Source organism: Populus alba, chromosome 17, assembly GCF_005239225.2.
Source record: "Populus alba chromosome 17, ASM523922v2, whole genome shotgun sequence".
Classification (NCBI taxonomy): Eukaryota; Viridiplantae; Streptophyta; class Magnoliopsida; order Malpighiales; family Salicaceae; genus Populus; species Populus alba.
In genome coordinates this window covers 2,660,826-2,688,267 of record NC_133300.1, presented here as the reverse complement: position 1 = coordinate 2,688,267, position 27,442 = coordinate 2,660,826, and the positions used below count along the sequence as shown (strand labels likewise).

Genomic DNA, 27,442 nt, shown 5'->3' with positions numbered 1-27,442 from the left:
GCTCCAATCTCTCAAGTACTTCTCTCTCGTGCCGTGTGTCATCCGTATTGCCATCCCACATCAACCGCAGCTTCTCAATCTTCTTCTTACCCTTCAAATCGGCATCCAAAGCATCTTGAGCATTTGCAACATCTCTGAGATTCCCAATAGAAAGCTTTTTCCTTAAATGAGAGAGCTTCCCCAACACTTTCATGCTAGACCCACTACCTTTTCCCACGATGTAGTATTCCAAAATTTGAAGGTTTGTGAGTTTCTCCATTTTTGGTGGCATCTCTTCCAAATTTGTCTCTTGAAAATCAAGATGTTGTTTTTTTTTTTTTTTTTTGGAATAAGTCGAAATATTGAAAAAAATCAAGATGTTGTAAGTTGACCAAGTTGGAGATGTTGGATGGCAACTCCATGAGATGTCGGCACTCCTTTAACAATAAACTTTGCAAATAGTACAAGGTGCAAACACTTTCAGGCAACCTTTCAATGGCGGTGCAAGAAAGGTCCAAGTGCCGCAAATGTTTTAAGTTGCCAATGGAATTGAGCAACTGAGAAGAAATATCTTGTAGATGAAATAAAGATAGCATTCGCAAGAGCTTAAGATTTGGCCAGGTGTCATTCAGTGCCTCTCTATCATCTTCCGAAAAAAAATTCGGCAGAAAGAAGGCGCGCAAATGTTGGCCTCCATGAATACCACGAAATATTCGAAGTCCTCTGCTATATGAAGTGATTGATAAATGTTGGCCTCCATGACTACCATGAAATAGCGGAAGTCCTCTGCAATATTCAGCCGCTGAAGTGAATGATAAATAACGAGTCCTTTCTGGAAGTAAATGTTCACCCTCCAACCCAGAGCCCGATTCATTAATACCAAGCTTAAAGCAAAATTCTCCTGACACGTATTCAGCTAAATCACTTATGAGGTCATGCATGCTGAAAACAGAATAACGAGTTGATTGCTGGAAAAGTGACCTGGAGACAAGATCATCAAAGTATTTTTCACCTATCTCTTCCATCTCCTCAACGCCTCTGGGCTGGACTAGAAAACCATGTGCCATCCATGAAGTGATTAATCCATCCTTCTTGAATACATAACCCTTGGGAAATATTGCACAATAAGCAAAACAACGTTTGAGGTGTGAAGGGAGATAATAATATATAGCTCAATGTTAGAGCTGGAGGGATGTTTTCATTGGACGAACCCCACAAACAGCTATTGGATATCTTCTCCCATAGCCTGACATCTCCTTCGGAGTGCAAAAGACCCCCAAGAGTTTTCACTGCCAGCGGCAAACCTTTGCACTTTCTCACTATTTCTCTGCCAAATGCTTCCAAGGATGAGACTGCTCCAGAATTTACACCACTAAATGCATCCCTTGCAAACAACTCCCAGCAATATTCATCGCTTATTACATTCAAGCGGTGACAGGGGATGACAGTTTGCGTGACTCTTGCTACATCTTCATCCCGTGTTGTCACGACAATCTTACTTCCGTGCTCCACATACTGCAAAGGTAGCAGTAATTTTTTCCATTCATTGTACTCGATGTTCCACGCATCATCTAGAACAAGTAGAAGTTTCTTCTCTTTCACTGCCTCCATTAGAGATTCATCTGGTTCTTTGGTGCGGCAAGTACTTGCGTTGATCTTATCAAGAATATCCTTAATAATCCTGGCAACATCAAATTGTTGAGAAGCCCAGACCCAGGGTTTGAGCTCGAAAGATCTACCCTTTCGTCGTTGTAGATAAGCTGAGCAAGAGTGGTTTTACCAATCCCGCCCATACCCGCAATAGAGACCGCACATAAATTTGAGCCATCCGTGTTGTGTTGTGTCAACAAGTGCTCCATTATGGCTTCCTTATCAGCGTCCCTTCCATATACATGAGATTCATTAACCAGTGGAGTTGTTTTCTCTGACAATGGTCTCCATCCACCAGTACCTTCTATGTGGCGCAGATCACCCTTGTGTTTAAGTAAACGTTCAAGCTTCTCAAGGATCATTTGTAACTTTGCTCCCATCTCTTTCATCCTTCTATTAGCTGGATTTAGAAATGGAACCCGATCCCTTACCTGCAATGGTGGACTAAATATGTGAGATAGAATTCAGGAAAAAACATTATAATTTTATAATATCAAAACATAAACATTAAGATTTTTTACATCTAGAGAATTAATAAGTTTTCTTTCTACATATCTTTTTCAAGAATTTACAATTGTTGATGCTAACTTAACATTAGTGATTTTCATAGCCCTTATTATATTTGTATTAAAAGTAAAGTATTTATTTTTAATATTTAAAACAAAGATATGAAGCTTTCATATATAAAATATCATTTCAGAGTCTAATTGTGCTACCCAAAAATAAGTGCATAATTCTTGGTAATTATTGTATATATAAATACTAAGAAATTTAATATTTATAATAATAGGTTTTGAATCTAGTAAGTCCTAATTATTCATCATTAAAAATATTGAAAGACAATTCAATTTTATATCCCTTATTTTTTCAGAACAATTTAAAATTTATTTATGCTCTTATAAAAAATATATAATTTAATTAAAATTGACAAAATTTATATAAATAATTCAGATTTTAAAAATCCCAAAGCCCATGTCTAGAAAACTAATTAATAGATGAGAATTTGCAAGCATAATTTCGCCAGAGACACCAAATTAAAGCCAATGATATTAGTTGCATGTATAACAATGAATACTCTTAATTAAAACTCACAGAAAAGACAACAACCATGCCTAAAATTATTTTTTCCTCGTTTAACAGACTAGAGAGCATACATGAAAGTTAAAAAAAAAAAAAAAAAAAAAAAAAAAACCAAAAAAAACAAACAAACATTTTATGAGGAAGCAAGGTCTATAGGTGCAAGAACTTATGCTTACCCAATTGCTGTCAGGTCGATCAATGTCCTTGGATCGTAGATATTCATAATCAATCTCCTCCAATATGTCCTCAGCTTCATACACAGCGTGTTTAACATCATTAAGCCAGTTCTTCACAGCAGGCTTTGTAATCTGCTTCTCCTCCGCATCGTCGAGTAGTCCGTTGACAGTATTCAGTGTTTCATTCAGCTTTTCCAGAAGACCACCGTCGAGTTTGTGGCTTTTGAAGAAGCCCAGAACCTCACGAGAGGCCAACCTGTCGACCAGAACCTGAATGACAGGAGAGAGAATTGATCCGCCGATCAACTCAAGAGCCATGGTGGATTTTTGCAGAAAGGGTGAGGGTGGGAATATGTGAGAGAAAAAGAGTAGTGGAAAGCAGGAGCCTTGGTGGATTTTTGCGCAAGGGTGAGAGAGTGATTATGTGAGAGAGAATGATAAGCCACTGAATTGCATGATGGGAATACGTAGGGTTCGAAGGAAAGGAATTAAGAGACAAGAAAACTCGAGGAAGCGTATGCGTTTTCTCTCAATGTATAAAAATGATGGGCCCACCATGTGCCAAGATTGGAACTTGGTTATGAAAAAGCTATTTTTTTTCTGCTTTTTACATGTTGAATCACAGGCTAAACCTTCTTGATTTAAAAAAAAAAACATTCAAAACTTATCTTTGCATCCTTTCTCTTTCTCCATTCATTCATTACAATTCGTACATTTCTTATTTAATTCACCCTAATTGCAACAATTCAAACAATATAATTACTATTACTACTGCAGAACTCACGAAAAAATAACCATTGTAACATCTCTTTTTTTTTTCATTTATTTATCTTTGATTTCTCTATAAATATAATAATAATAAAAAAAAGAACAAGAATAACCACCATTACAATGTGGGATTTTGAAGCCCTTTTAGTATATTACACTCTATGTTCTTCAGAAAAAAAAAAGTAATGTTTTTTCAAATATGAGATAAAAAAAAACCTTTTTAGTTTAAATACTTCAACTTAGAAGAATAAGATAATATCTTTTTTGATATAAGATAAAAAAAAAAAAAAACCTTTTGAAATAATCTTTTAAACTTAATTATTTATAATATATATAACCTATATCCACGTGGATTGTTTCTTGAAATTTTCATATTAAAATAATAAAAACATCAAAATATGGTGACTCGGGCCTTGGCCAATTCTATTTCATTCAATATTTGGGCTTGTAAGTGGCCTAGAGTAAACTGGTTGACACGTCAGGTAAACCCGGAACTCGGGTGACCCAATAAAAAACCCGATAGAGATTGTTTTTTTTTATTAAATGTGTTTTTTCTCCTATCCAAAGACCCTTTTTTTTTTCATATTTTTCAGTTGCTTGCTAAACTCATTTTCAAAGTTCACTATATAAATATTTAGAAGAATATTTTATTTTTTCAATGTGAAATTTTAAGTCTTTTAATGTGTGTATGTATTCTATGTTCACAAGAAAAAAAGTTAATATTTATTCAATGTGGGATATAAAATATTTTTTATTTAAATACTTCAACTTAGAAGAATACGATAGTATCTTTTCAATGTGGAATAAAAAATCTTTTGAAATAATCTTTTAAATTTAATTGTTTACAACATGTATAGCATATATCCATATGGATTATTTCTTATTTTTCATATAACATATCAAAACCTCAAATATGTCTTTTTAATTTTTCTTGGTTGACCCGAGTCAACCCGTGTAAACCAGGACTTAGCCCATTAGTCGGGTTAACCCCTAGGCTAGGTTTGATAGCTATGGATGCCATGAAAATATAGCTTTAAAGAATGCAATTGAAAAGAAATAAAGTAATGTGACCGGTTAAAAAATCAAAAAAATAGATAAAACCTCCTCTTTTTTATTTTGTTTAGAGCCACTTTTAAAAAATATTAATTTTTTTTGTTACGTGTTTAAAGATAAATTTATGGACACTAAGATCAATATTTTTTGTTCTTGAAATACAACTCACCAAAATACTTCTCTTTTTATCTAACGACTTTATCTTTATACTCGTAACATCAAGGAATTCAAATGTGAGGAGAATGAAGTTTTAGATTTAAATATAAATAGCTAAAACTAAGAGGATAAAAGAAAAAACCTTTAGAAACCCAAATGAACTTTTATTAGAATTTCAAGGACCAAAACTCAATATTCAGATAGTGAAACTAGTGGAAAATGAAGTTTATGGCTAAAATGTAAACACATAAAACTACTAGGTTAAAAAATATTTTTTAAAAAAAAAACTTCATTTGGTATTACTCTTAGAAGGTATTTGGTATAAGGCTTAAAAATATGGTTGAAATTATCACATAAATAATTATTATTATTATAAGAGCAAATTTAAAAAGTGTAAATGTTTTTTTTTTTTAAATGACTAATGTATTTACAAATTAAACAATTAAATACTTGTGAAAAAAAGAGAGAATAATTTAATAATCAACTTCAACTTTTCCATTAATTAATTAAGATCTAAAAAATCCAAAAATTATAATTTTTAATATAAAGTTAAAAAATTTACATATATTATAAAAAGATATTTCATAAATTTCTTTTTTTTATATATAATTCACAATAGCTCATTGCAGGACTTGATATGTTGAACACACTGTAGGATCTTCTCATTATCAACACTTTCAAATATATCTTTTTCGATATAAGTAACCAAACAATCATTCAATAAATCATCTCCAATTCGATTGTGTAATCGACTTTTAACCAATTTCAACACTTAAAATATTCTCTCTACTGATGCAGTAGCCACTGGTAAAATTAATGCTAAATTTATCATGCAATATATGTTAATTATTAAATTTATTACTTATATACTAAAACGCGTTGGATTTTCACTGTGTATTTGTTACTATGCAATTTTTTTTTCAGTTTGGTCATGGCAGCCGAGCCCAAGACACTGAGGTCTGGCGTGATTGCTAGACCCAATCACCAAACCCTAGGTTTGGCAGCCATGTAAGACCCAAACATGGCTGCCACACCCAAGTCTCTAAGGTCCGGCTCGATCGCAAGACCCAAGTGTATTGGGTCTAGCTTGACCTACCAGACCAAAGAGATATGAGTTTGGCACGGCTCTCAGACTCAACTGTCTTAGGTGTGGCATGACCGCCAGACCCAAAAGACTTGGGTCTGGCTTGCTCGTCAAACCTAAAGGTCTTGGGTGAGGCTCGATCACTAGATCCAAGGCTATTGGGTCTGACATGGTCGTCAGATCCAATGATATACTCAATATCTTGGGTCTGATATAGTTGTTATCATAGTTATCAGACTCAGCCCCGCTTGACGAGTCAACCCAGGACCCGAGTAACTCAGGGCATTGGTTGGGTCTGTTTCATTCAAAATACAACTATCCAAAATCAACATTTTTTGTTCTTGAAATACAACTCACCAAAATACTTCTCTTTCCTCTTTCTTTTTCTAGCGACTTTCTCTTTATAATCGCAACATAAAAGAATTGAAATGTGAGGAAAATAAAATTTTAGAATTAAATATAAATACCTGAAACTATAAGGATAAAAAATAAAAATAAAAACTTTAGGAACTAAAATGAACTTTTATGAGAATTGCAAGGACCAAAACTTAATAGTCAAAGAGTTAAACGGGTGAGAAATGAAGTTAACGGTTAAAATATAAAGATATGAAACTATGAGGTTCAAAAATATTTAAAAATTTTTCATTTGGTATTACTCTTAGAAGGTATTTGGTACAAGGCTAAAAAAACATTGGTGAAATTATCACATAAATAAATAATTATTAGAATAGCAAATTTAAAAAGTGTAATTGTTGGCTTATAAAAAAGACTGATATTTTTACAAATTGAACGGTTAAATACTTGTGAAAAAAAATAAAAAAGAAGAATAATTTAATGTTTAACTTCAACTTTTCCATTGATTGAGCTTGTCTTTTGAAAAAGCCTAGAACCTCAGGAGAGGACAGCCTGTCAACCAAAACCTCAATGACAGCACAGATAACTGTCCTCTACTCAACTCCAGAGCCTCGGTGGATTTTCGGGGGAGGACGACAGTATCAAAAGGACGGGAGATAAAAAAAAACAGAGAGAGAGAAGAAAGCAGAAGCCATGGTAGATCTTCGCGGAAGGTGTGAGAGAGAAGGCCGTAGAAAGCAGAATCCAATGAATTGCATAAAGAGAACAAGCATACAGAATTTTAAAGGAAAAAAAAAGACATCAATGTGGTAGTCTTTTTTATCAGCATGATTAAGGCTTAACCATGTAAGCCGGTCGTGCTGGCGGCTTAACCATGTAAGCTTAGAGTTGATTATAAATTGTTACAAGCTTAACCATGTAAGCCGGCCGTGCTGGCATCCCTGACTGTTTGCCGGGGGCCCGGGGATCATTTTGTAATGATATTCTCGTCGGACGTGATCTTTCTTCTCTACTGTATTAATGATGCATCATTTAGTACAAATCTTTACATCTTCTCTGTGACATCCCACCAGCTCTTGAAAAGAATGGTGCAGTGCAGAACCCTACCAGTATGAATTGTTAGGAGATGAGGTCAAGATTTCTGAGTCATGAAGTTGTCGATTCTTGCGAAAGGGTGAGAGAGAGAATGATAGCAGTAGAAATCTAATAAGCCATGATGGGAACACGTGGACTTTAAAGGAAAGGAAGGGACAAGAAAACTCGTGGAAGCGGTATGTATAAATAAATTTGATAATCGAATAATAAAAAAAGATAATTTCTGTGTTTAATACAATAAATTTAAAAATATATAAACAGTTAAACCGTAAAAAATTATTATGGATTAATTATCTTCTTGTGGACATCCATAAAATATTAATAATAAGTTTTTACATGAGAAGAATGATAAATGATAAATTATAAATTTAATATATATTAAAAATAAAAATTAACTTAATTAGATATATAAAAATTGATCAAAGAAATATTTTATAATATAAAAAACAAATCAAGTCTTTAAACTTTATTTATCTAGCTAAAACATTGATAGAAATCATATTTCTTGTGCATTTGAATTAATCTTATAAATTTTTAAGAGTTTTAGTTTAATTGGTTAAATTTTAAATTTATTTTTTAAAAAATATCTATTCGAGTTTCAAAATATTAAGACTTATTAATTTTAAAATTTATAAAATTAATTAAAATATATAAAAACGGTGTAAACATCAATAATGCGGTGCCGTGGATAGCACATAACTTGGTGCATCGGAAGCACCATGTTAATTTCCAAAGCCACAAATGATGCGCCGCCGTGGATAGCAAAGACGAATTAATTTTAGGACTCTTTTGACTATTCTTCATCTCAGCAGAGTCAACAAAGCCACTTTCAAAGTCTTCTTATATAACAAGACAAACCCTATTTATGACATTGATGCATTCCTACCGTCCTGTGGTTTTTCTTTTCCACACAAAAATAGTTCCCTTCGTGGAAATCTTAATTATTAATGATTATTTTTTATTTAAAAATATATTAAAAAAATATTTAAAAAAAATATTTTTTTTATTATCACATCAAAATAATCTAACAACAATAAAACAATATTAATTTCATGCAAATATTTTTAAAAAAATTATAAAACACAATTTTTAATATAAAAACAAATTCATGTATTGCCAACGTGGAAACCCAAAGAATATATACAACCTCGTGAAATTAACAGGTGAATACGACCGTGCCCTTTCATTTTTCCGTGCCAAACGCTCCAGAGAGCTAGCGTTCTCTTCTTTGGTTTCTTGACCGTGCATGTCCCTTACATAAGGTAATTTTTATTTTTGTGATGTAAAAGTACTTTTGAAAAAAAATTATTATTTTTCATTTTTATTTCAAATTAATTTTCAAAATGAATCTTTAATTATGGCATTCACTGGGTTCTTCAAGAATTTAGCACATGACATGTTAAGTTTTCAGTAATTAAAAAAAAAGGGCCAAATGTACAATATTAAAATATAGGCAGGATTGCCGTCACCGTCACGGGCAAGAAGGATCCGACATGTACAATATTAAATTCATGGAAGCCGGTTTAAAACTTCCTAACAATATTAAATTATTTATATTATATTTAGGGCTGGGTCACAAAATAAAATTTAAAACAAAATACTAAAAAAAAAAAAACAAAAACTTAAAACGCCAAAATTTCAGTTATTTTATTATTTGAGTTGAAACTATAAACATTGTTAAAAAAAATGTTCAAAAAAATAATTTCCTTAAAAGGCCGGAGTCTTTGCCAGCCTCCTATCTCCGCCACCGATTATATCCACACTTGGTGCTCAATGTATTAGTCTTTTATATCGCATGATTAAGGCATCATGATCAAGTGGATTAAGTTTGGATTAACTGTCTTCAAACGGGCATAAACAAGATAAGAATAATAAATTTTTCATCTATGCCATTAAGATGAAGGATGGACCCGAGTTTTAAATTATAAAATAATATAAATATATAACTAAATTAATTAAGATTTAAAAAATCTAAAAATTATAAGTTTCTAATATAAAGCTTAAAAATTTATTTATGTATTATAAAAAGATGATTCATGAAATTCTATTTTTTTTTATAATTTATAATTGTTCTTTGCAAGATTTTACATATTAAAAACGTTATAGGATTTTTCTCATTATTAACACTTTTAAATATATCTTTTTTGATATAACTAACCATAATCAAACAACCATTTAATCAATCATCTCTGATTTGATTGCATAACCAACTTTTAACCAATTTAATCCTTGAAAATATTTTTTTTATTAATAAAATGGTTTGTCTCCACCAATTTTTGAGCAACATCATTTATTCATTTTCCCTTAGGAAATTCTTCACAGGATCTCATGTCAAGAATACAAGTTTCAAGTTGATTATAAGTGCTGCAAGCTCAACTATGAAGAAAATAGATGGATAGAATTAAGCAAGATGAATCAACTTTTGCTTATCATAAGCCATTATTTGCCACTCCAGCACTACAAAGGGAAAGACTCTTTTCCTTGGCCAACAAGCTATATTGGCTGCAGTTTTGCCTCGGGTGTACCATTTATTAGTTTTTTTTTTTTTACAAAAAAGTACTTTGATGCTTTCAAATTGTTTCATCAACTAATAAGAATAATATACATATTCATATTAATGTTTTTTCTTTCACAAATAAATAAATAAATTATCATCATCTAAATATTTTCATCCTTTATTATTTGAATTTGAATTTGAATTTGTTGTTCCAAAACTTTAACCAAAGTCAACACATTTATGATATCTTGATAATTTCTTCGCAATGCTTGAGTTGATTCATTTATGATTCCTTGTATATTTTTCATCAAATGCAAATTGAAAACAAATTTATAGGATTGTACTGAGTTGAGATGTGTTCAATACTCATTCCCTCACTTATTTTGTCTTAAGTCTTAGTTCAAAGGTTTTAATTAGGGGTGTTCGAAAAAACCGACCAACCGATTAAATCGAAAAAACCGAACCGATAGAAAAACCGAATAAACCGATTAAAAAAATTTAAAAAACCACCTGGTCCGGTTCGGTTCTGGTTTAAAAAGGCTTAAACCGATTAAACCGGACCAAACCGGACCGGGTGGTTTTTTACATTTTAGAAATCTGGAAATTCACATGCACGCTTGTAGGCGTGGGCAGAGAAAATAAGGCAAAATCTAACTTTTCTTTTGTCATCTACTCCAACTACAAATTGTATTATAATGCCTAGTAGAATGTGTCAACATTAAAGTTAAGTTTACTCTCCAGTTACTATAATTAAATACAAGACCATCTGAAATCAATCTCTAGATTATCAAAAGGTGGGATTTGTGGGTCTGCGTGTCACTGTACTATTTCCAAACATGGCAGAAATTAAAGACCAATAATTTTCCAGAGCCGTTGGAATGGATTTTTCTCTTCTCCCTCAACCAACCGCGAGCCGATCTTCCCCACCTTCACAAATCAGCCTCCACCGTAGCCCCATCTTCTTCTTCCCTTTCCCTCAGCCGTTTCCCCTTCTGGCCATTTCCTTCTCCAGCCACCCCTCGCCTCCCAGGTCTTCTCCCCTCAGCCACGGTCTCTCCCCTTCTCCAAGACAGCAGCTCCATTTTCCTTTTCCAGCGACACACCCGAACAACCAGCCACGTACCAGATCTTCTCCCTCCCAGCGGTGCTTCTCTCAGCCACCGAGAGCGCTGCTGACAGATCTTCCCTCTTCCACCGGCCGCAGGCCACGGTCTCCCTCACCAGCACAGACGCGACAAAGCTCCCCCCCAGCGGTGGCCGAATAGCAGCAGCCAACAACCTCTTCATCCCCTCTGACCGGACAACCACTCACATCTCAATCGCAGCTTCAGCTGCCATCGCAAGATCTATCACCAGCAGGAAGAAAGAACAGCCAGCCAAGAAAAAAAAAGAAGACAGAGGTCACAGATCTAAAAAAAAGAAATCTGAGAACGGATCTGGACTAAAATAGAGCCAATTATTTGATTGATTTCGGTTTTTCTGGTTTGTAAGGCTAAAAAACCGACCCGAACCGAACAAAACCGGTTCGGTTTGAACCGGTTCTCGGTTCGGTTCGGGTTATACTAACAAGGAATAGTATTTTCCGGTTCGGTTGAATTTTTATGTTAAAATCGGACCGAACCGGACCATGAACACCCCTAGTTTTAATGAGTAAGTTCTCAATTTGTTTTTTCTATTATGGTTGTTTTAGCACTAGCCGGTAGTTTGAGAAGAAGAATAATAAATAAGATAAGAATAATAAGTTTTCATCTATGCAATTAAGATGAAGGATGGACCCGAGTTTTAAAGTATAAAATAATAAAAGTATATAACTAAATTAATTAAGATTTAAAAAATCTAAAAATTATAAGTTTGTAATATAAAGCTTTTATATATATATTTATATAAAATGATGATTCATGAAATTCTATTTTTTTTTTTATAATTTATAATTGTTCCTTGCAAAATTTTATATGTTGAAAATCTAAAAAAACTCTAGGTTTCGATGGCAATTAGAGAGGATGAATTTCAAAAATTCAATACACCGAACTGACAATATTTTTTTATTTTATTTTAATTGCTTAGGATATTTAGAAAGTGGGCATTAATTCTCTTTAGAGACACAATGAATATGAATTTTATTATCTCATTAGTATTTTTTAACTATATTTCATGTATTCAAACTATTTTTCTCTCTTTTTATTCAAACCAATTACAGTGAATTAATTAAATTTGATTGGTGTATTTTGTATTGTTTTTTTTTTTTTTAGATTGTTTATGATATATAACAAGGATATTTCGGGAGGCCAAATTAATAAAAATTGAAATAACCATTGAAGTCCACCAATGGCTTGGATACTCTTCTTTCTTAAATATGGTAGCGTTGAGTATCCAAGCCAGCCTGGAAACATTGTACCCCCGTAACCATTAATGGCAAGCTGTTTCCCATTTCCAGAAGGCTCCAATTTCTCAAGTACTTCTCTCTCCTGTTGTGTGTCATCTGTATTGCCATGTCATCTGTATTGCCATCCCATATCAACCTCAACTCCTCAATCTTCTTCTTACCCTTTAAATTGGCATCCAAAGCATCTTGAGCATTTGCAACATCTCTGAGATTCCAAATAGAAAGTTTTCTCCTTAAATGTGAGAGCTTCCCCAGCTCTTTCATGCTAGACCCACTCTCTTTTCCCACGACGTAATATTGCAAAGTTCGAAGCTTTGTGAGTTTCCCCATTTTTGGTGGCATCTCTTTCAAATTTGTCCCTTCAATATCAAGATGTTGTAGGTTGACCAAGTTGGAAATGTTGGATGGCAACTCCATGAGATGTCGGCACTCTCCTAACAATAAACTTTGCAAATAGTACAAGGTGCACACACTTTCAGGTAACCTTTCAATCGATGTCCCATAAAGGTCCAAGTGCCGCAAATGTTTTAAGTTGCCAATGGAATTGAGCAACTGAGAAGAAGTATCTTTTGGATGACATAAAGATAGCATTCGCAAGTGCTTTAGATCTGGCAAGATGTCATTCAGCGTCTCAATATCAACTTCCCCAAAAATATATAGTGGAAACAAGGCGCGCAAATGATGGACTCCATGAATGCTACGAAATATCCGACGTCCTGCCCCAGTATATGGTGTAAACATGGCTGCTCGAGTGATTGATAAATAACGAGTCCTTTCTGGAAGCATGCATGAATGTTCACCCTCCAACCCAGAGCCCAATTCATTAATACCAAGCTTAAAGCAAAATTCTCCTGACACGTATTCAGCTAAATCACTTATGATGTCATGCATTCTGAAAAAAGAATCACGAGTTGATTGCTGGAAAAGTGACCTGGAGACAAGATCATCACAGTATTTTTCACCTATCTCTTCCATCTCCTCAACGCCTCTGGGCTGGACTAAAAAACCTTGTGCCATCCATTCAGTGATTAATCCATCCTTCTTGAATACATAACCCTTGGGAAATATTGCACAATAAGCAAAACATCGTTTGAGGTGTGAAGGAAGATAATAATAGCTCAATGTTAGAGCTGGAGGGATGTTTTCATTCGACGAACCCCACAAACTGCTATTGGATATCTTCTCCCATTGCTTGACATCTCCTACGGAGTGCAAAAGACCCCCAAGAGTTTTCGCTGCCAGCGGTAAACCTTTGCACTTTCTCACTATTTCTCTGCCAAATGCTTCCAAGTGTGAGACTGCTCCAGAATTTACACCACTAAATGCATCCCTTGCAAACAACTTCCAGCAATCTTCATCGCTTATTACATTCAAGCGGTGAGAGGGGATGACAGTTTGCGTGACTTTTGCTACATCTTCTTCCCGTGTTGTCACGACAATCTTACTTCCTTGCTCCACATACCGCAAAGGTTATTATGGAATATCTAAATATGGGATGAGCTGATTGTAATATTCCTATTATGGAATGTGAATATTCTTAGGCATGTATTTAGGCATTAATTGTGGACATTAAGGGATTATAAAACCCTAATACAATACACGCAGACCTTAAGTTTTTGGCTGCAACATACATTCTCTACTGTTGCATTGTTCCATTGTTTTATCATGGTATCAGAGCAATAAAACAATTGAAACACAATCAAACAGAACACATGGCAGAATCCATGTCCGGCAGCAGGGTTGTATCTGGCGAGAATCGAAAAACGATTTCGCCATACGATATTACATCTCTTGATAATCCTGGGTTTACGATTACTCAGGTCCAACTGAAGGGGAACAACTATGAAGAGTGGGCACGTTCGTTCCGAACAGCCCTGAGAGCCCGAAAGAAATTCGGGTTCATCGACGGGTCTATTGCACGACCCAGTGAAGAATCAGAAGATTGGGAAGACTGGTGGACTATCAATTCATTGTTGGTGTCCTGGATTCGAAACACTATCGAATCCACACTCAGATCAACCATATCTCATGTAGAGATTGCACGGGATTTGTGGTTGGACATCAAAGACCGATTCAGCATCACCAATGGACCTCGGATTCAACAATTAAGGTCCCAATTGGCCGATTGCAAACAGAGAGGAATGACTATCATGGATTACTATGGGAAATTGAAACAATTATGGGATGAGCTGGGCAATTTTGAGCAATTGCCGGTGTGCAAGTGTGGAAAGTGCACATGCAATTTGGGTTCAGAATTGGAAAAGAGACGAGAGGAAGAGAAGGTGCACCTGTTTCTTATGGGTCTTGATGAGCAGCGGTTCGAGACAACCCGATCTAACATCCTGGCACAAGACCCATTACCGGGGTTGCACAAGGTTTATTCCATCCTCACTCAAGAAGAACAGGTGAAGGGGATGACTCGAGGTAGAGAAGAACAAGGAGAATTTGTGGCTTTTGTTGCTCGCACCCGAACCGACGGACGACACCAGGGCTCCATGACTCGAACCGACGGGCAAGAGAAGGGGATCTGCTCGCACTGCCATAAATCAGGGCATGGAGAAGACAATTGCTTTGTCCTAACGGGATACCCTGAATGGTGGGGTGACAGACCCAGGGGAGACGAGAGAAGAGAGGCTGGCCGTGGCAGAGGGTACTCCGGTGGTAGAGGAAGAGGCCGGGGACACAGAGGAACCCACCGTGCTAACGTTGCTCTCACCAACATCGGGTCCAGCTCTGCCACTGTTGCAAACGCAGGAGGAAGCTCGTCGTTGTCGTTCCCAGGTTTGAGTGACGAACAGTGGGCAAAATTAAAGGCTATCTTGGGAGAGCCGAAGGAAATAACTGATAAAATGACCGGTAAGCTTAAAAATTTGTATGGGACAGTGACTGGTTCGGTGTGGATATTGGACACCGGGGCTTCTAATCACATGACAGGGTCCATTGAGGAACTTACTGATTTAAGAATAATTGATTAGTGTCCCGTTGGCTTACCAGATGGAAGTAGTGCTTTGGCGGTCAAAGAGGGAACAACAGTTCTTGATGGAGATTTGTGCCTTGCAAATGTTCTTTATGTGCCAGGACTTACTTGCAATTTAATTTCTGTGTCGCAATTAATTGATCAGTATGATTGTTTTGTACTATTCACTAAAAAATTATGTGTTATACAGGGCCACACCTCGAGGATGCTGATTGGTGCGGGTGAGAGACGAGATGGACTTTATTATTTCAAAGGGATACCGCGGATTAATACAATGAAGATCAGTAATCGAGCGTCTCTTGATCTCTGGCATCAGCGACTGGGGCATCCTTCTCTACGAATAACAAAGTTAGTTCCCGAAGTTCATTCTAGTAACCAGGAAAACAGTTTGAATAAAAATTGTGATGTTTGTCAAAGAGCAAAACAGCGGAGAGATAAATTTTGTGTTAGCGAAAATAAGACCTTGGGTATTTTTGAACTGATTCATTGTGATTTATGGGGACCATATAGAACAGTTTCTTCATGTGGTGCTTCGTATTTTTTAACTATTGTTGATGATTTCTCTCGTGCTGTATGGATTTATTTGCTTGTTGACAAGAAAGAGGTATCTAGTATGCTTAAACAATTCTTTGTCATGGTTGAGAGACTATTTGCTCGGAAAGTCAAAATTGTCCGAAGCGATAACGGGACAGAATTTACATGTCTGAAATCATATTTCTTTGATCAAGGAATTATTTTTCAGACTTCTTGTACAGGCACTCCACAACAAAATGGGCGTGTGGAGAGAAAACATCAACATATTTTGAATGTAGCCCGCGCTCTGCGATTTCAAGGTTCTCTTCCAATTAAATTTGGGGCGAGTGTGTATTGACTGCTGGGTACTTAATCAATCGGACTCCTTCCTTGATTTTGGATGGGAAAACACCATATCACGTTTTACATGGGGTGGAACCGTCTTATAATCACTTACGTGTTTTGGGGTCTTTGTGTTATGCACATGAGAAGACGGGGGATAAAATGGCAAGTAGAAGTCGTCGGTGTATTTTTGTTGGTTATCCTTATGGGAAGAAGGGATGGCGCTTGTATGATTTGGAAAGACAAGATTTTTTTGTCTCTCGGGATGTTGTGTTCTCCGAAGATGTTTTCCCTTTTGCTCAAACTACTGATGGGCCTTCCACTTCTGACGAGGCCCACGATCTTATACCAGAGGATATGCTGGAGTTTGATCATTCATCTTCTAAGTCACTTCCAACTATTGCCCCATCGGCTTCTCCTCATCTAGAAGAAGAGGATAATCTATTGGGAAGAGGACATCGCCAGCGGTATCCCTCCGTCCGACTTCATGATTATGTCACCAACACCATTCAACTGAGTCCATCTCGCTCGCCACTCGACCCACTGCATCCTTCAGGTACACCCTATCCTTTAGCACATTATGTGAATTGTGACAAGTTTTCTATACGACATAGACACTTTCTTGCAGTCATCACAGCTGAGCGGGAACCCGTGTCCTATTCAGAGGCAGTCCGAAACAAAGGTTGGAGAGATGCCATGCAGCGTGAAATTTCCGCACTCGAAACTAATGAGACCTGGGTTGTTCAGAGTTTACCGGCTGGGAAGAAAGCTTTGGGATGCAAGTGGGTGTACAAGATCAAATATAATTCTGATGGTACTATTGAGCGATTGAAGGCTCGCCTAGTCATTTTGGGCAATCATCAGACTGAAGGCCTTGATTACACGGACACCTTTGCGCCTGTCGCAAAGATGGTTACCGTACGGGTATTTCTTGCTGTGGCCGCCGCGAAGAATTGGGCAGTACATCAGATGGATGTTCATAATGCATTTTTGCATGGTGATCTTCAGGAGGAAGTTTACATGAAATTTCCGCCTGGTTTTCGCGTCGGGACAACTGGGGCAGTTTGCAAACTTCGAAAGTCGCTTTATGGGTTAAAACAGGCTCCTCGGTGCTGGTTTGCTAAACTCTCAACCGCCTTGACGAGCTATGGTTTCCAGCAATCTTATTCTGACTACTCCTTATTCACATATCTGCAAGGGGAAGTACAACTTAGTGTCCTTGTGTATGTTGATGATCTTATTATTGCTGGCAATCGTCCGGGTGATATACAGACATTCAAAGATTATCTCAGTGCTTGCTTTCACATGAAAGATCTTGGCTGCCTAAAATATTTTTTGGGCATTGAGGTGGCGCGCAATCCTGCTGGTTTTGTTCTTTGTCAACGCAAATATGCACTTGACATTATTTCGGAGGCCGGGTTACTAGGGGCTCGACCAGCAGCTGTTCCTTTAGAACAAAATCATCGACTTGCTTTGTCCACTAGTACAGCATTAGTCGATCCGGAAAAATATCGTCGCTTGGTAGGACGATTGATTTATCTTTGCTTCACTCGACCCGAACTCTCTTATAGTGTGCATATTCTATCCCAATTCATGCAATGCCCACGGGAGGAACACTGGGACGCTGCTTTGCGGGTGGTCCGGTATCTTAAGGGTAATCCGGGTCAAGGTGTATTTCTTCGTAGTGACAGTGATCTGCGACTACACGGGTGGTGTGATGCCGATTGGGCCGGTTGCCCCCTTACTCGACGATCACTTACTGGCTGGATAGTTTTTCTTGGTAATTCACCGGTATCTTGGAAAACCAAGAAACAACACATTGTCTCCCGCTCCTCCGCCGAAGCAGAATACCGAGCTATGGCTATGACGACATGTGAGTTGACTTGGCTTAAAGCTTTACTGGAAAGTCTTGGCGTCTCTCATCCGACTGCTATGTCCCTTCATTGTGATAGTCAATCGGCTCTTCATATGTCACAGAATCCTGTGTTTCACGAGCGCACTAAGCATATTGAGGTTGACTGTCACTTTATATGTGATGCCATTGTGGCTGGGAGTATTACGACTTCATTCATTACGTCTTCATTACAACTTTCCGACATATTCACAAAAGCCTTGGGAAAGCAACAATATGAATTTTTATTGCGCAAGTTGGGCATCCGAGACCTTCATGCTCCAACTTGAGGGGGGGTATTATGAAATATCTAAATATGGGATGAGCTGATTGTAATATTCCTATTATGGAATGTGAATATTCTTAGGCATGTATTTAGGCATTAATTGTGGACATTAAGGGATTATAAAACCCTAATACAATACACGCAGACCTTAAGTTTTTGGCTGCAACATACATTCTCTACTGTTGCATTGTTCCATTGTTTTATCAAAGGTAGCAGTAATTTATCCCATTCATTGTACTCGATGTTCCACGCGTCATCTAGAACAAGTAGAAGTTTCTTCCCTTCCACTGCCTCCATTAGAGATTCATCTGGTTCTTTGGTGCGGCAAGTACTTGCGTTGATCTTTTCAAGAAGATCCTTAATAATCCTGGCAACATCAAATTGTTGAGAAGCCCAGACCCAGGCCTTGAGTTGGAAGCACTGATCTACCCTTTCGTCGTTGTAGATAAGCTGAGCAAGAGCGGTTTTACCAATCCCGCCCATTCCCACAATAGGGACCGCACATAAATTTGAGATAAAAATCAAAACTAGCCGGAATAGCATGTTTTGGGTTAAAAATAATCTGAAAAATTTTATTAGTAAATTATCAGCGTATTAAAATGATTTAAAATATAAAAATTTAATTTTTAATTATTTTAAAAAATGCAAAATAGCTTTCGTTTCGAAACGCTCTATCTTCGTAATCTCAAGTAGGAAGCCCACAGGAATTTGCATAGGCAGCAAGGATCAAGGGAGACAGATGGGAAGCTTGACCTCAAAGACCCGAATATTAATTTTAATTTCTCAATTTCTTTCCAAGTATTTTATATTGCATCACTCTCCCAGTCTACCGAGTCGTTCCTCGAATCTTCTCAAGGAAAAGGATTTAAAAAAGAAAAACACAATTTATTAGCACAGATTTTTTTGCCGGCCAAGAAAAGCAACCGTGATAAGTGGAGAAAGTTATCATTTTCTTACTTTTGTGGTGTAAAATTATTTAAGAGTAAATTTATTTTTTAAAAAAATTATATTATTTTAATATGTTAATGTTAAAAATAATTTTTAAAAATAATATTGTTTTTAATTTTTTAAAAAAATATTTTAAGAAACCTATTACCCACTCAAGAAAAAAAATGAAAACATAGTTATTAAATTTATTTCAACTCTGGATCAATTTATATGAATTGGGTTTTATTAAAATGATAGATTTAAGGGCCATACGTTTTCACCTCGGGCCACACCGAAATGATAGGCAGGATTGCCGTCACCGTCACGGGCAAGAAGGATCCGACATGTACAATATTAAATTCATGGAAGCCGGTTTAAAACTTCCTAACAATATTAAATTATTTATATTATATTTAGGGCTGGGTTACAAAATAAATTTTTTTAAAAAATATTAAATTAAAAAAAAAAAAACTTAAAAGACCAAGATTTCAGTCATTTTATTATTTGAGCTGAAACTATAAACATTGTTGAAAAAAAATGTTGAAAAAAACATTTCTTACAAGCCGGAGTCCTTGCCAGCTGATTATATCCACACGCTTGGTGCTCAATGTATTAATCTTTTATATCAGCATGATTAAGGCAGCATCAAGTGGATTAAGTTTGGATTAACTGTCTTCAAATGGGCATAAATAAGATAAGAATAATAAGTTTTCATCTATGCCATTAAGATGAAGGATGGACCCGAGTTTTAGAGTATAAAATAATATAAATATATAACTAAATTAATTAAGATTTAAAAAATCTAAAAATTATAAGTTTCTAATATAAAGCTTAAAAATTTATATATGTATTATAAAAAGATGATTTATGAAATTCTATTTTTTTTTTTGTAATTTATAATTGTTCTTTACAAGATTTTATATGTTGAAAACGTTGTAGGATTTTCTCATTATTAACACTTTTAAATATATCTTTTTTTGATATAATTAATCATAATCAAACAATTATTTAATCAATCATTTCTCGATTGCGTAACCAACTTTTAAGTTTTAACTAATTTCATCGCTGGAAATATTCTCTTTACTGATGAAGTGGTTTGTCTCCATCAATTTTTAAGCGAGATCATTTATTCATTTTCCCTTAGGAAATTCTTCACAGGATCTCATGTCAAGAATACAAGTTTCAAGTTGATTATAAGTGCTGCAAGCTCAACTATGAAGAAAATAGATGGATAGAATTAAGCAAGATGAATCAACTTTTGCTTATCATAAGCCATTATTTGCCACTCCAACACTACAAAGGGAAAGACTCTTTTCCTTGGCCAAGAAGCTATATTGGCTACAGTTTTGCCTCGGGTGTACCATTTATTAGTTTTTTTTTTATATACAAAAAAAGTACTTATGCTTTCAAATTGATTCATCAACTTTTTTTATATATGTTTTAGATCATTTTGATGTGCTAATGTTAAAAATAATTTTTAAAAAATAAAAAAAAAATATCATTTTGATATATTTCAGTATAAATATTTTTTTAAAAAACAACTGTAATCACACTATCAAACACTCATGGGATATAAAATTGTGATCTTAGGGAACAAGTCAGCTTATTGATGAGAAGTAGACATATGAGCATTACAAATCAAGCCTGCTTGAGCTTCTTCTAGGCAATCAAGTTAAAGACTAAATTTGATGCAAAGTACAAATCTTAATAGAACTCGTTGAAAATAATTTAGATAATTTTCGTTGAAAATAATTTAGATAATTTTTTTCTTAATTTCCTTACATTGTTGGCAAAAAGTTTGCGAAAAGGTGCACAGAGTTCCAAGTATAACAACACAGGCAAGCAAACATCCAACTCTGTCAAGATCTCTGGATCTGTTGCTTGCACTGGGATCAAATACATCATTTGGATGTCCTGATTTCTGAAATGCTGCATCGTTGGCCAGCAGTTATCTCTTTCAGGTTTTACCTTTTCTTTTCACTTTGCCATCATCCTCATTTCATCCTGGCCATAGGCCATCTATCGAGTTTAATCCTGAACATAGATCCATCAAGAATATAATGCTATTAGGATTAAGCATCTGTTAAACATTCTGATCAAAGTTTTTCTTTTAAATATCCCATAAAATACCAGTGCAGTGTCAAGTGATAACTGATATACAATGTTAGCAACTTAGCAAGATCACTATTGTTCTTGTTTTTCATTTCTTAATAACTCTGCTTTGAATACAGAATCTCAAATTACTTTAAACCTCAACAGAAAACAATAAGAAAACAGGAATTATGATCTTGGGCTGGCATTTGCTGATTCACTGTAAATCATGCCTTTGTTTTTTGAACAAATTGCTGGGAACCTATCTCTACCTAATGTGGTGATGGGCTGTGCGGTGAAGATCTGTTGTTGTGAAAATGCCATGCTCCAAAAAAAGAATTTAAGCAAAGCAGATGCAAGGCTGAGAATTTAGTAAATACCTGAGCACGTTGGACAAATGAAAGGAGAGTGTTATTGCATGATTCTTCATCCTCTAATTAGAAATTTTTATACTGCTGATGTGAGAAATTTTGGGCCAATTTTCCCCCGTCTCCCTTTCACACCTTGTGGCCAGCAAAGGACAATCGATAATCTTAAGATATTCAAGGGAGGAGGGCAGCCCTTGTTCTGGCATGAACTCAAGCTTAGGAGAATGCGAGATCAACAATTTGCGAAGAGAGGTGAAGTGTTGAAGCCCCGTATAGTTCAGAGATTTAAGATTTCTGAGATCTGAGATTTGAAGAGATTCAAGGAGGAGGGCAGCCCCTCACCTGGCACGGACTCAAGCTTGGGAGAACTAGAGATACGTAATTTACGAAGGGAGGTGAGGTGCCGAAGCCCCTTATATTCCAGATCTTCAAGATTCAAGATTTCAAGGTTTTCAAGGGAGGAGGGAAGCATGTCTTCTGGAAGGGACTCCAGCTTAGGACTCTTGAGAATCAATGTGTGAAGAGAGGTGAGGTGCTGAAGCTCCTTGTAGTCCCGACCTCGTTGATCCCATAATTGAAGGCATTCAAGGGAGGGAGGTTGCCCCTGCAACGATGCAAGCTTTGGACAATTCCAGATCTTCAATTTGCGAAGAGAGGTGATGTGCTGAAGCCCCATGTAGTCCAGAGATTCCAGTGTCATGACATGAAGGTATTCGAGGGAGGAGGGAAGCGCCTGCTCTGAAGCCCCTTATGGTCAAGAGACTTCAGATTTCCCGGACGTTTGATTTTAAGGGTTGTGAGAGTAGAGGGCAACGTCTCCTCGTCAAAAGACTCCACATCGTTCCCAGTAAATCTGAAGCATGAAAGAGAAGGGAGTGCTTGCAAACCACATACCTTGAGCTTGCCAAATGTTTCCAAGTGTGAGAATGCTCCAGAATTTGCACTGCTAAATGCATGCCTTGCAAAGTTAGGAAGCCCACAGGAATTTGCATAGGCAGCAAGGATCAAGGGAGACAGCTGGGAACCTTGACCTCAAAGACCCAAATATTAATTTTAATTTCTCAATTTCTTTCCAAGTATTTAATATTGCATCACTCTCCCACTCTACCGAGTCGTCCTCGAATCTTCTCAAGGAAAAGGATTTAAAAAAGAAAAACACAATTTATTAGCACAGATTGTTTTGCCGGCCAAGAAAAGCAACCGTGATAAGTGGGGAAGTTATCATTTTCTTACTTTTGTGGTGTAAAATTATTGATATGAAGCTATCTGGTCATTTATCAAATTAACAAACCATCTTCCTTTGACGTCGACTTGTCGTCTCATTTGCCTGAAACCAAGCATACGTTGTGGAATTGAAAACTAAGCAAAGTTGCAATAAATCTCGTAACTAATGGATTGATTTGGTTTTACGAGGAGTAATATCACAACCACTTGTTTTAGGAGAAGTTATTTTTTTAAATATTTTTAATTAAAAATTTATTAAAATAATATTTTTTTAATCTTTAAAATTTATTTTTGATATTATTATATTAAAATGATATGAAAATATAAGTTATTTAAAATATAAAAAATTATTCTTTTTAAAAAAATAATTTTAAAATGTAAAAACAAACGGCCTTAAAGAAGGTATTTGAGAGCATTATAGTGGTTACTTTTCAAAATATTTTTTACTTAAAAATATATTAAAATAATATTTTTTATTTTTAAAAATTTATTTTTTACTTCAACACATTAAAACAATCCAAAATTATAAAAAAAGTAATCTTCAACAAAAATAGTTTAATTTTAACGAAGAACCCGCAATTCTAAGTGGGACAAAATATAACAATGCAAGGGAAAAAGGCTCTCAAGTGTTGGCAAGGCAGAGTTCCGAATATGACAATAAATGAAAGCAAACATCCGACTATCTTTGTTGCGGCTCTGAATGGATCTATTGCTTGGATAGGGGACCAAATGTAGCATTTCGGTTAAATTAAACTTTCAAACTTAATTTTACTTTAATTTAAACTGTTAATTAAATTAATAAGCCCATCAAAAGTTTAATTAAGTTTCTAAACTTAATTATTTTGCAAGTTTGTCTCAATACTCAATATATTTCTTTAATTTGGTCCTAAATTGTCATTGTTTTGTTCAATTAGGCTCTCCATTGATGCAATTGAGTTCCCAACTTTTCCATTTGATCCTCTAATTTTTAATTTATGTTATTCAGTCCCTCTTCAGATCATTTAATTTGCCAATTGATGGATTTCAAAATATCATCTTGACTTGACTTATGATCATTGCCAGTGCAATTCGTCTATTGTTGAAATAATTTTCTGGATTTCAAACATTGATCCAGACATTGGTAATTGAGTAGTGTCACAAAAATGGAACGTGTCAATGGATTAAGGATCGATGCTATGTCAAGCCTCATGGTGCCATGCTTGATTATTATTATTATTATTATTATTATTATTATTATTATTATTATAGCTTATTCTCTCTTTATGAGTATGAACATGAAGATTTTGGGAAATTCATTCCACATGCAAGCCTGCCCATTAAATGGGTTCGGCTTTGCGGAAAAACTTCATCTGATTTTGGAAGACTCCCTCTTAATTGTTAATTCATTTAAATTAAGTAGCGTTTCAACTTGCTAGGGCTCGCAGTCGTAGTGGGCAGGTTTAATTTGTCTCACATATTTGAAGACTTCTTCACCTTTCATTTATTTTCAAATCGTAAAAAAACAAAGCAAAATCAAATTAAGGTCAGTTGAAATATTGCATCACCACATGGAATCTAAGCTAGTATAGAATCAAAATAAGAGTTCATTTTTTCCTCAAAAAAATTCTCTAGGGTCAGCACTAAATATGCTTCTCTAGGATCATCAACCAGTGGCGGAGCCACGTTGATACAAAAAGAGATAATTGCCTCTTTATTTTTTTAATATTAATATAATAATATAGTGAGTAGTTCATATAGAAAAGTTATTATTGCAGCTCATTTCCTTCCTTTCTTTTCTTACCCTAATTATACAAATTTCTATTTTGATTTCCTTGCCTCTCTTTTATATATATGTCCAGCTCGTTCCTCAGCTTTTTTCAATATACAAATTTTTCTTCAAGTGCAGTTAAGTAATTAACTTTTGTTATCTTTTGCTTTATACTTTAGATAAATTTTCCTTAATTTTTTTATTTGTTTTATTATCTAATTTTAATTTTATTATTTTATAATTAGTTATTAAAATATCAGGATTTATGATAATTTAAGGGTTTTAATATGAATATGTTCAAAATAAATATTTAAATATGTTAATTTAATCAATTAAATATTTCTTTTCTTATTATAAAAGAAATAAATTAATATTCATGAAAAACCACTGTTCTTGGCATCTTTTGCATTGGTAGAATATTTTTATTAAATTTTAATATTTTCACATGATTTGTTTGTAAGTAAAATATCAAGTAGAAAACATATTTTCCAACCATTATTCCTCTTACACAAACACTAGACTTTATTCCTCAATTAAATGTCTAAAAACGATTAAGTATAATTTAATAAACATACTTATTATATGAATATAGATATGTAAGTTTTTTTTCATTTAAAAGTATTTTTAAATTAATTTTACTTGATATGAATTAATATATATATTTTGAATTGATTTCTAATATATATCTACATAACATAGTATTTGTTAATAATTTACCTCATTACAAATTTCCTCCTAATCCGCAAGATAATTTTACGTCCACATTTCCAATTTATGTCCCCAAGCTGCGGACATTCTTTAATAGAAAGACTGAATAAAGAAGGAAGGTGACGATCAGGCACGACACTTGTTAACTCGGCACTTGTTAACTCGGGACAACCTGCTATGAAGAGCTTTTCAAGATGAGGGAAAGCACCAGCTACATCTGTTTTCCATTCCTGCCATTTTTTCATCCCCTCAAAGTCTAATATTTTGAGGGATTTAAATGGATTCTCCATCGAAGAGTCACTTCCATAGAACTCAGGACCAACAGCCACGACTTCTTCAAATCCTTTAATATAGAGCTTTTCTAGAGAAGGCGGCTGCCCCAGTGGTGGCAAGAGGATGCAGTTCTTAAAGAAAAAATATAAAAGAGAATAATTGTGAGAAAACTTCTCATGCAAAGCGTGAGTGAGAGTTCTTGATTACTGATGTATATATAGACTTTACAATGTAAAAGAAATATTCAGAAGGAAAGTTACAAATAAAGTAGTAAAATTATACAGATTGTAATTTCTATCTTAGTGCTGTTACATAGCTATTTTACAGGAGTAAATTGCTGGAGTAGATTGCTGAACTGATTTTCTATTATGCAGTGATTGGACTCCTTGAATTCCTCTTCATGATTCTTCTATTTTTGGAAAGACAATCACATCTTGATTAACTGCCTTATCACTCCATTCTGTAGACTCAAGTGGGTGGATTATGTTTAATAGTTCTTACATCCAGAAAGTGTCAACTTTACCATATTTGAGAAAGAAGACTTTACAAGCCAGCCTGGAAATGTTGTACCCCCGTAACCAGTAATGACAAGCTGTTTCACATTTTCAGAAGGCTCCAATATCTCAAGTACTTCTCTCTCGTGTAGTGTGTCATCCGTATTGCCATCCCACTTCAACCCCAACTCCTCAATCTTCTTCTTACCCTTCAAATTGGCATCCAACGCATCTTGAGCATTTGCAACATCTCTGAGATTCCGAATAGAAAGATTTTTCCTTGTATGTGAGAGCTTCCCCAACTCTTTCATGCGCAAATGTTGGACTCCATGAATGCTACGAAATATCCGAAGTCCTTCGCCATATGCTGCCGCTGAAGTGATTGATAAATAACGAGTCCTTTCTGAAAGCGAGCATGAATGTTCACCCTCCAACCCAGATCCCGAACCATTAATACAAAGCTTAAAGCAAAATTCTCCTGACACGTATTCAGCTAAATCACTTATGAGGTCATGCATGCTGAAAAAAGAACCATGAGTTGATTGCTGGAAAAGTGACCTGGAGACTGATAAACCATCACTGGAAGAGTCTGTTACGTAGCCAAGGAGTTAGTTAAAGTCAGTTACATGTAGCTGAAAGTTTGTTATCAAAGTTAGTTATGTTAGTTAAGCCAATTGTGCTGGCAGTTATTCTTCTTCTGTTATATTCGTTTTCTTGTAACAGACTCTACAACAAGACTTGTATATATATGTGAACAATCTCTGAACTATTAAGTAGAGAAACAGAGATTAATATTTTCTCAAATTCTATCTTGGTATCAGGGCCTAAGCTCTTCTTTTTTTTCTTTGCCATGGCTTCTGCATTTCATCAGTCTTCATCTACCTCTGGTCTGGTTGGTTCTGGACAAAGTACAACACTGGCATCCACTCCTACTCACCAAATGCTCAATCATACACTGCCTGTGAAGCTTGATCGGTCAATTTATGTCTTATGGAGGTCTCAAATTGATAATGTCATCTTTGCCAATGGTTTTGAGGACTTCATAGATGGCACAACCATCTGTCCAGAGAAAAAGTTAAGCCCAGGACTGCTTAATCCATCTTTTGTCGCTTGGAGAAGACAAGATCGCACAATTCTCAGCTGGATATACTCATCCCTTACACCAACTATTATGGCACAGATCATTGGCTACAATACATCTTATACTGCTTGGAATGCCTTGGAGAAAACTTTTTCATCTTCCTCAAAAGCCAGAATTATGCAACTACGGCTTGAGCTACAATCCACGAAGAAAGGATCTTCATCCATGATAGATTACATCATGAA

General features: G+C 35.3%; 3 protein-coding genes across 3 annotated transcripts; all 3 read right to left on the bottom strand.

The window, feature by feature from the left end:
- Positions 1–366: 366 nt before the first annotated feature.
- LOC118032453 (putative disease resistance RPP13-like protein 1) lies at positions 367–3,326 on the bottom strand. The gene is made up of 2 exons (XM_035037166.2): positions 2,886–3,326; positions 367–2,060 (listed from the first exon to the last, which is right to left on the bottom strand). Exons 1-2 carry the CDS (start codon positions 3,201–3,203, stop codon positions 1,590–1,592), a joined length of 789 nt encoding a protein of 262 aa, XP_034893057.1. The 5' UTR covers positions 3,204–3,326; the 3' UTR covers positions 367–1,589.
- A 7,607-nt stretch (positions 3,327–10,933) lies between these two features.
- On the bottom strand, positions 10,934–13,942 carry LOC118032449 (putative disease resistance RPP13-like protein 1). The gene is made up of 3 exons (XM_035037163.2): positions 13,907–13,942; positions 12,288–13,727; positions 10,934–11,182 (listed from the first exon to the last, which is right to left on the bottom strand). The coding sequence occupies exons 1-3, from the start codon at positions 13,940–13,942 to the stop codon at positions 10,934–10,936; spliced, it is 1,725 nt and encodes a 574-aa protein (XP_034893054.2).
- Positions 13,943–18,401: 4,459 nt separating this feature from the next.
- LOC118032450 (putative disease resistance protein RGA3) lies at positions 18,402–18,767 on the bottom strand. Its single transcript, XM_035037164.1, has one exon. It carries the CDS (start codon positions 18,765–18,767, stop codon positions 18,402–18,404), a length of 366 nt encoding a protein of 121 aa, XP_034893055.1.
- Between the last annotated feature and the right edge of the window lie 8,675 nt (positions 18,768–27,442).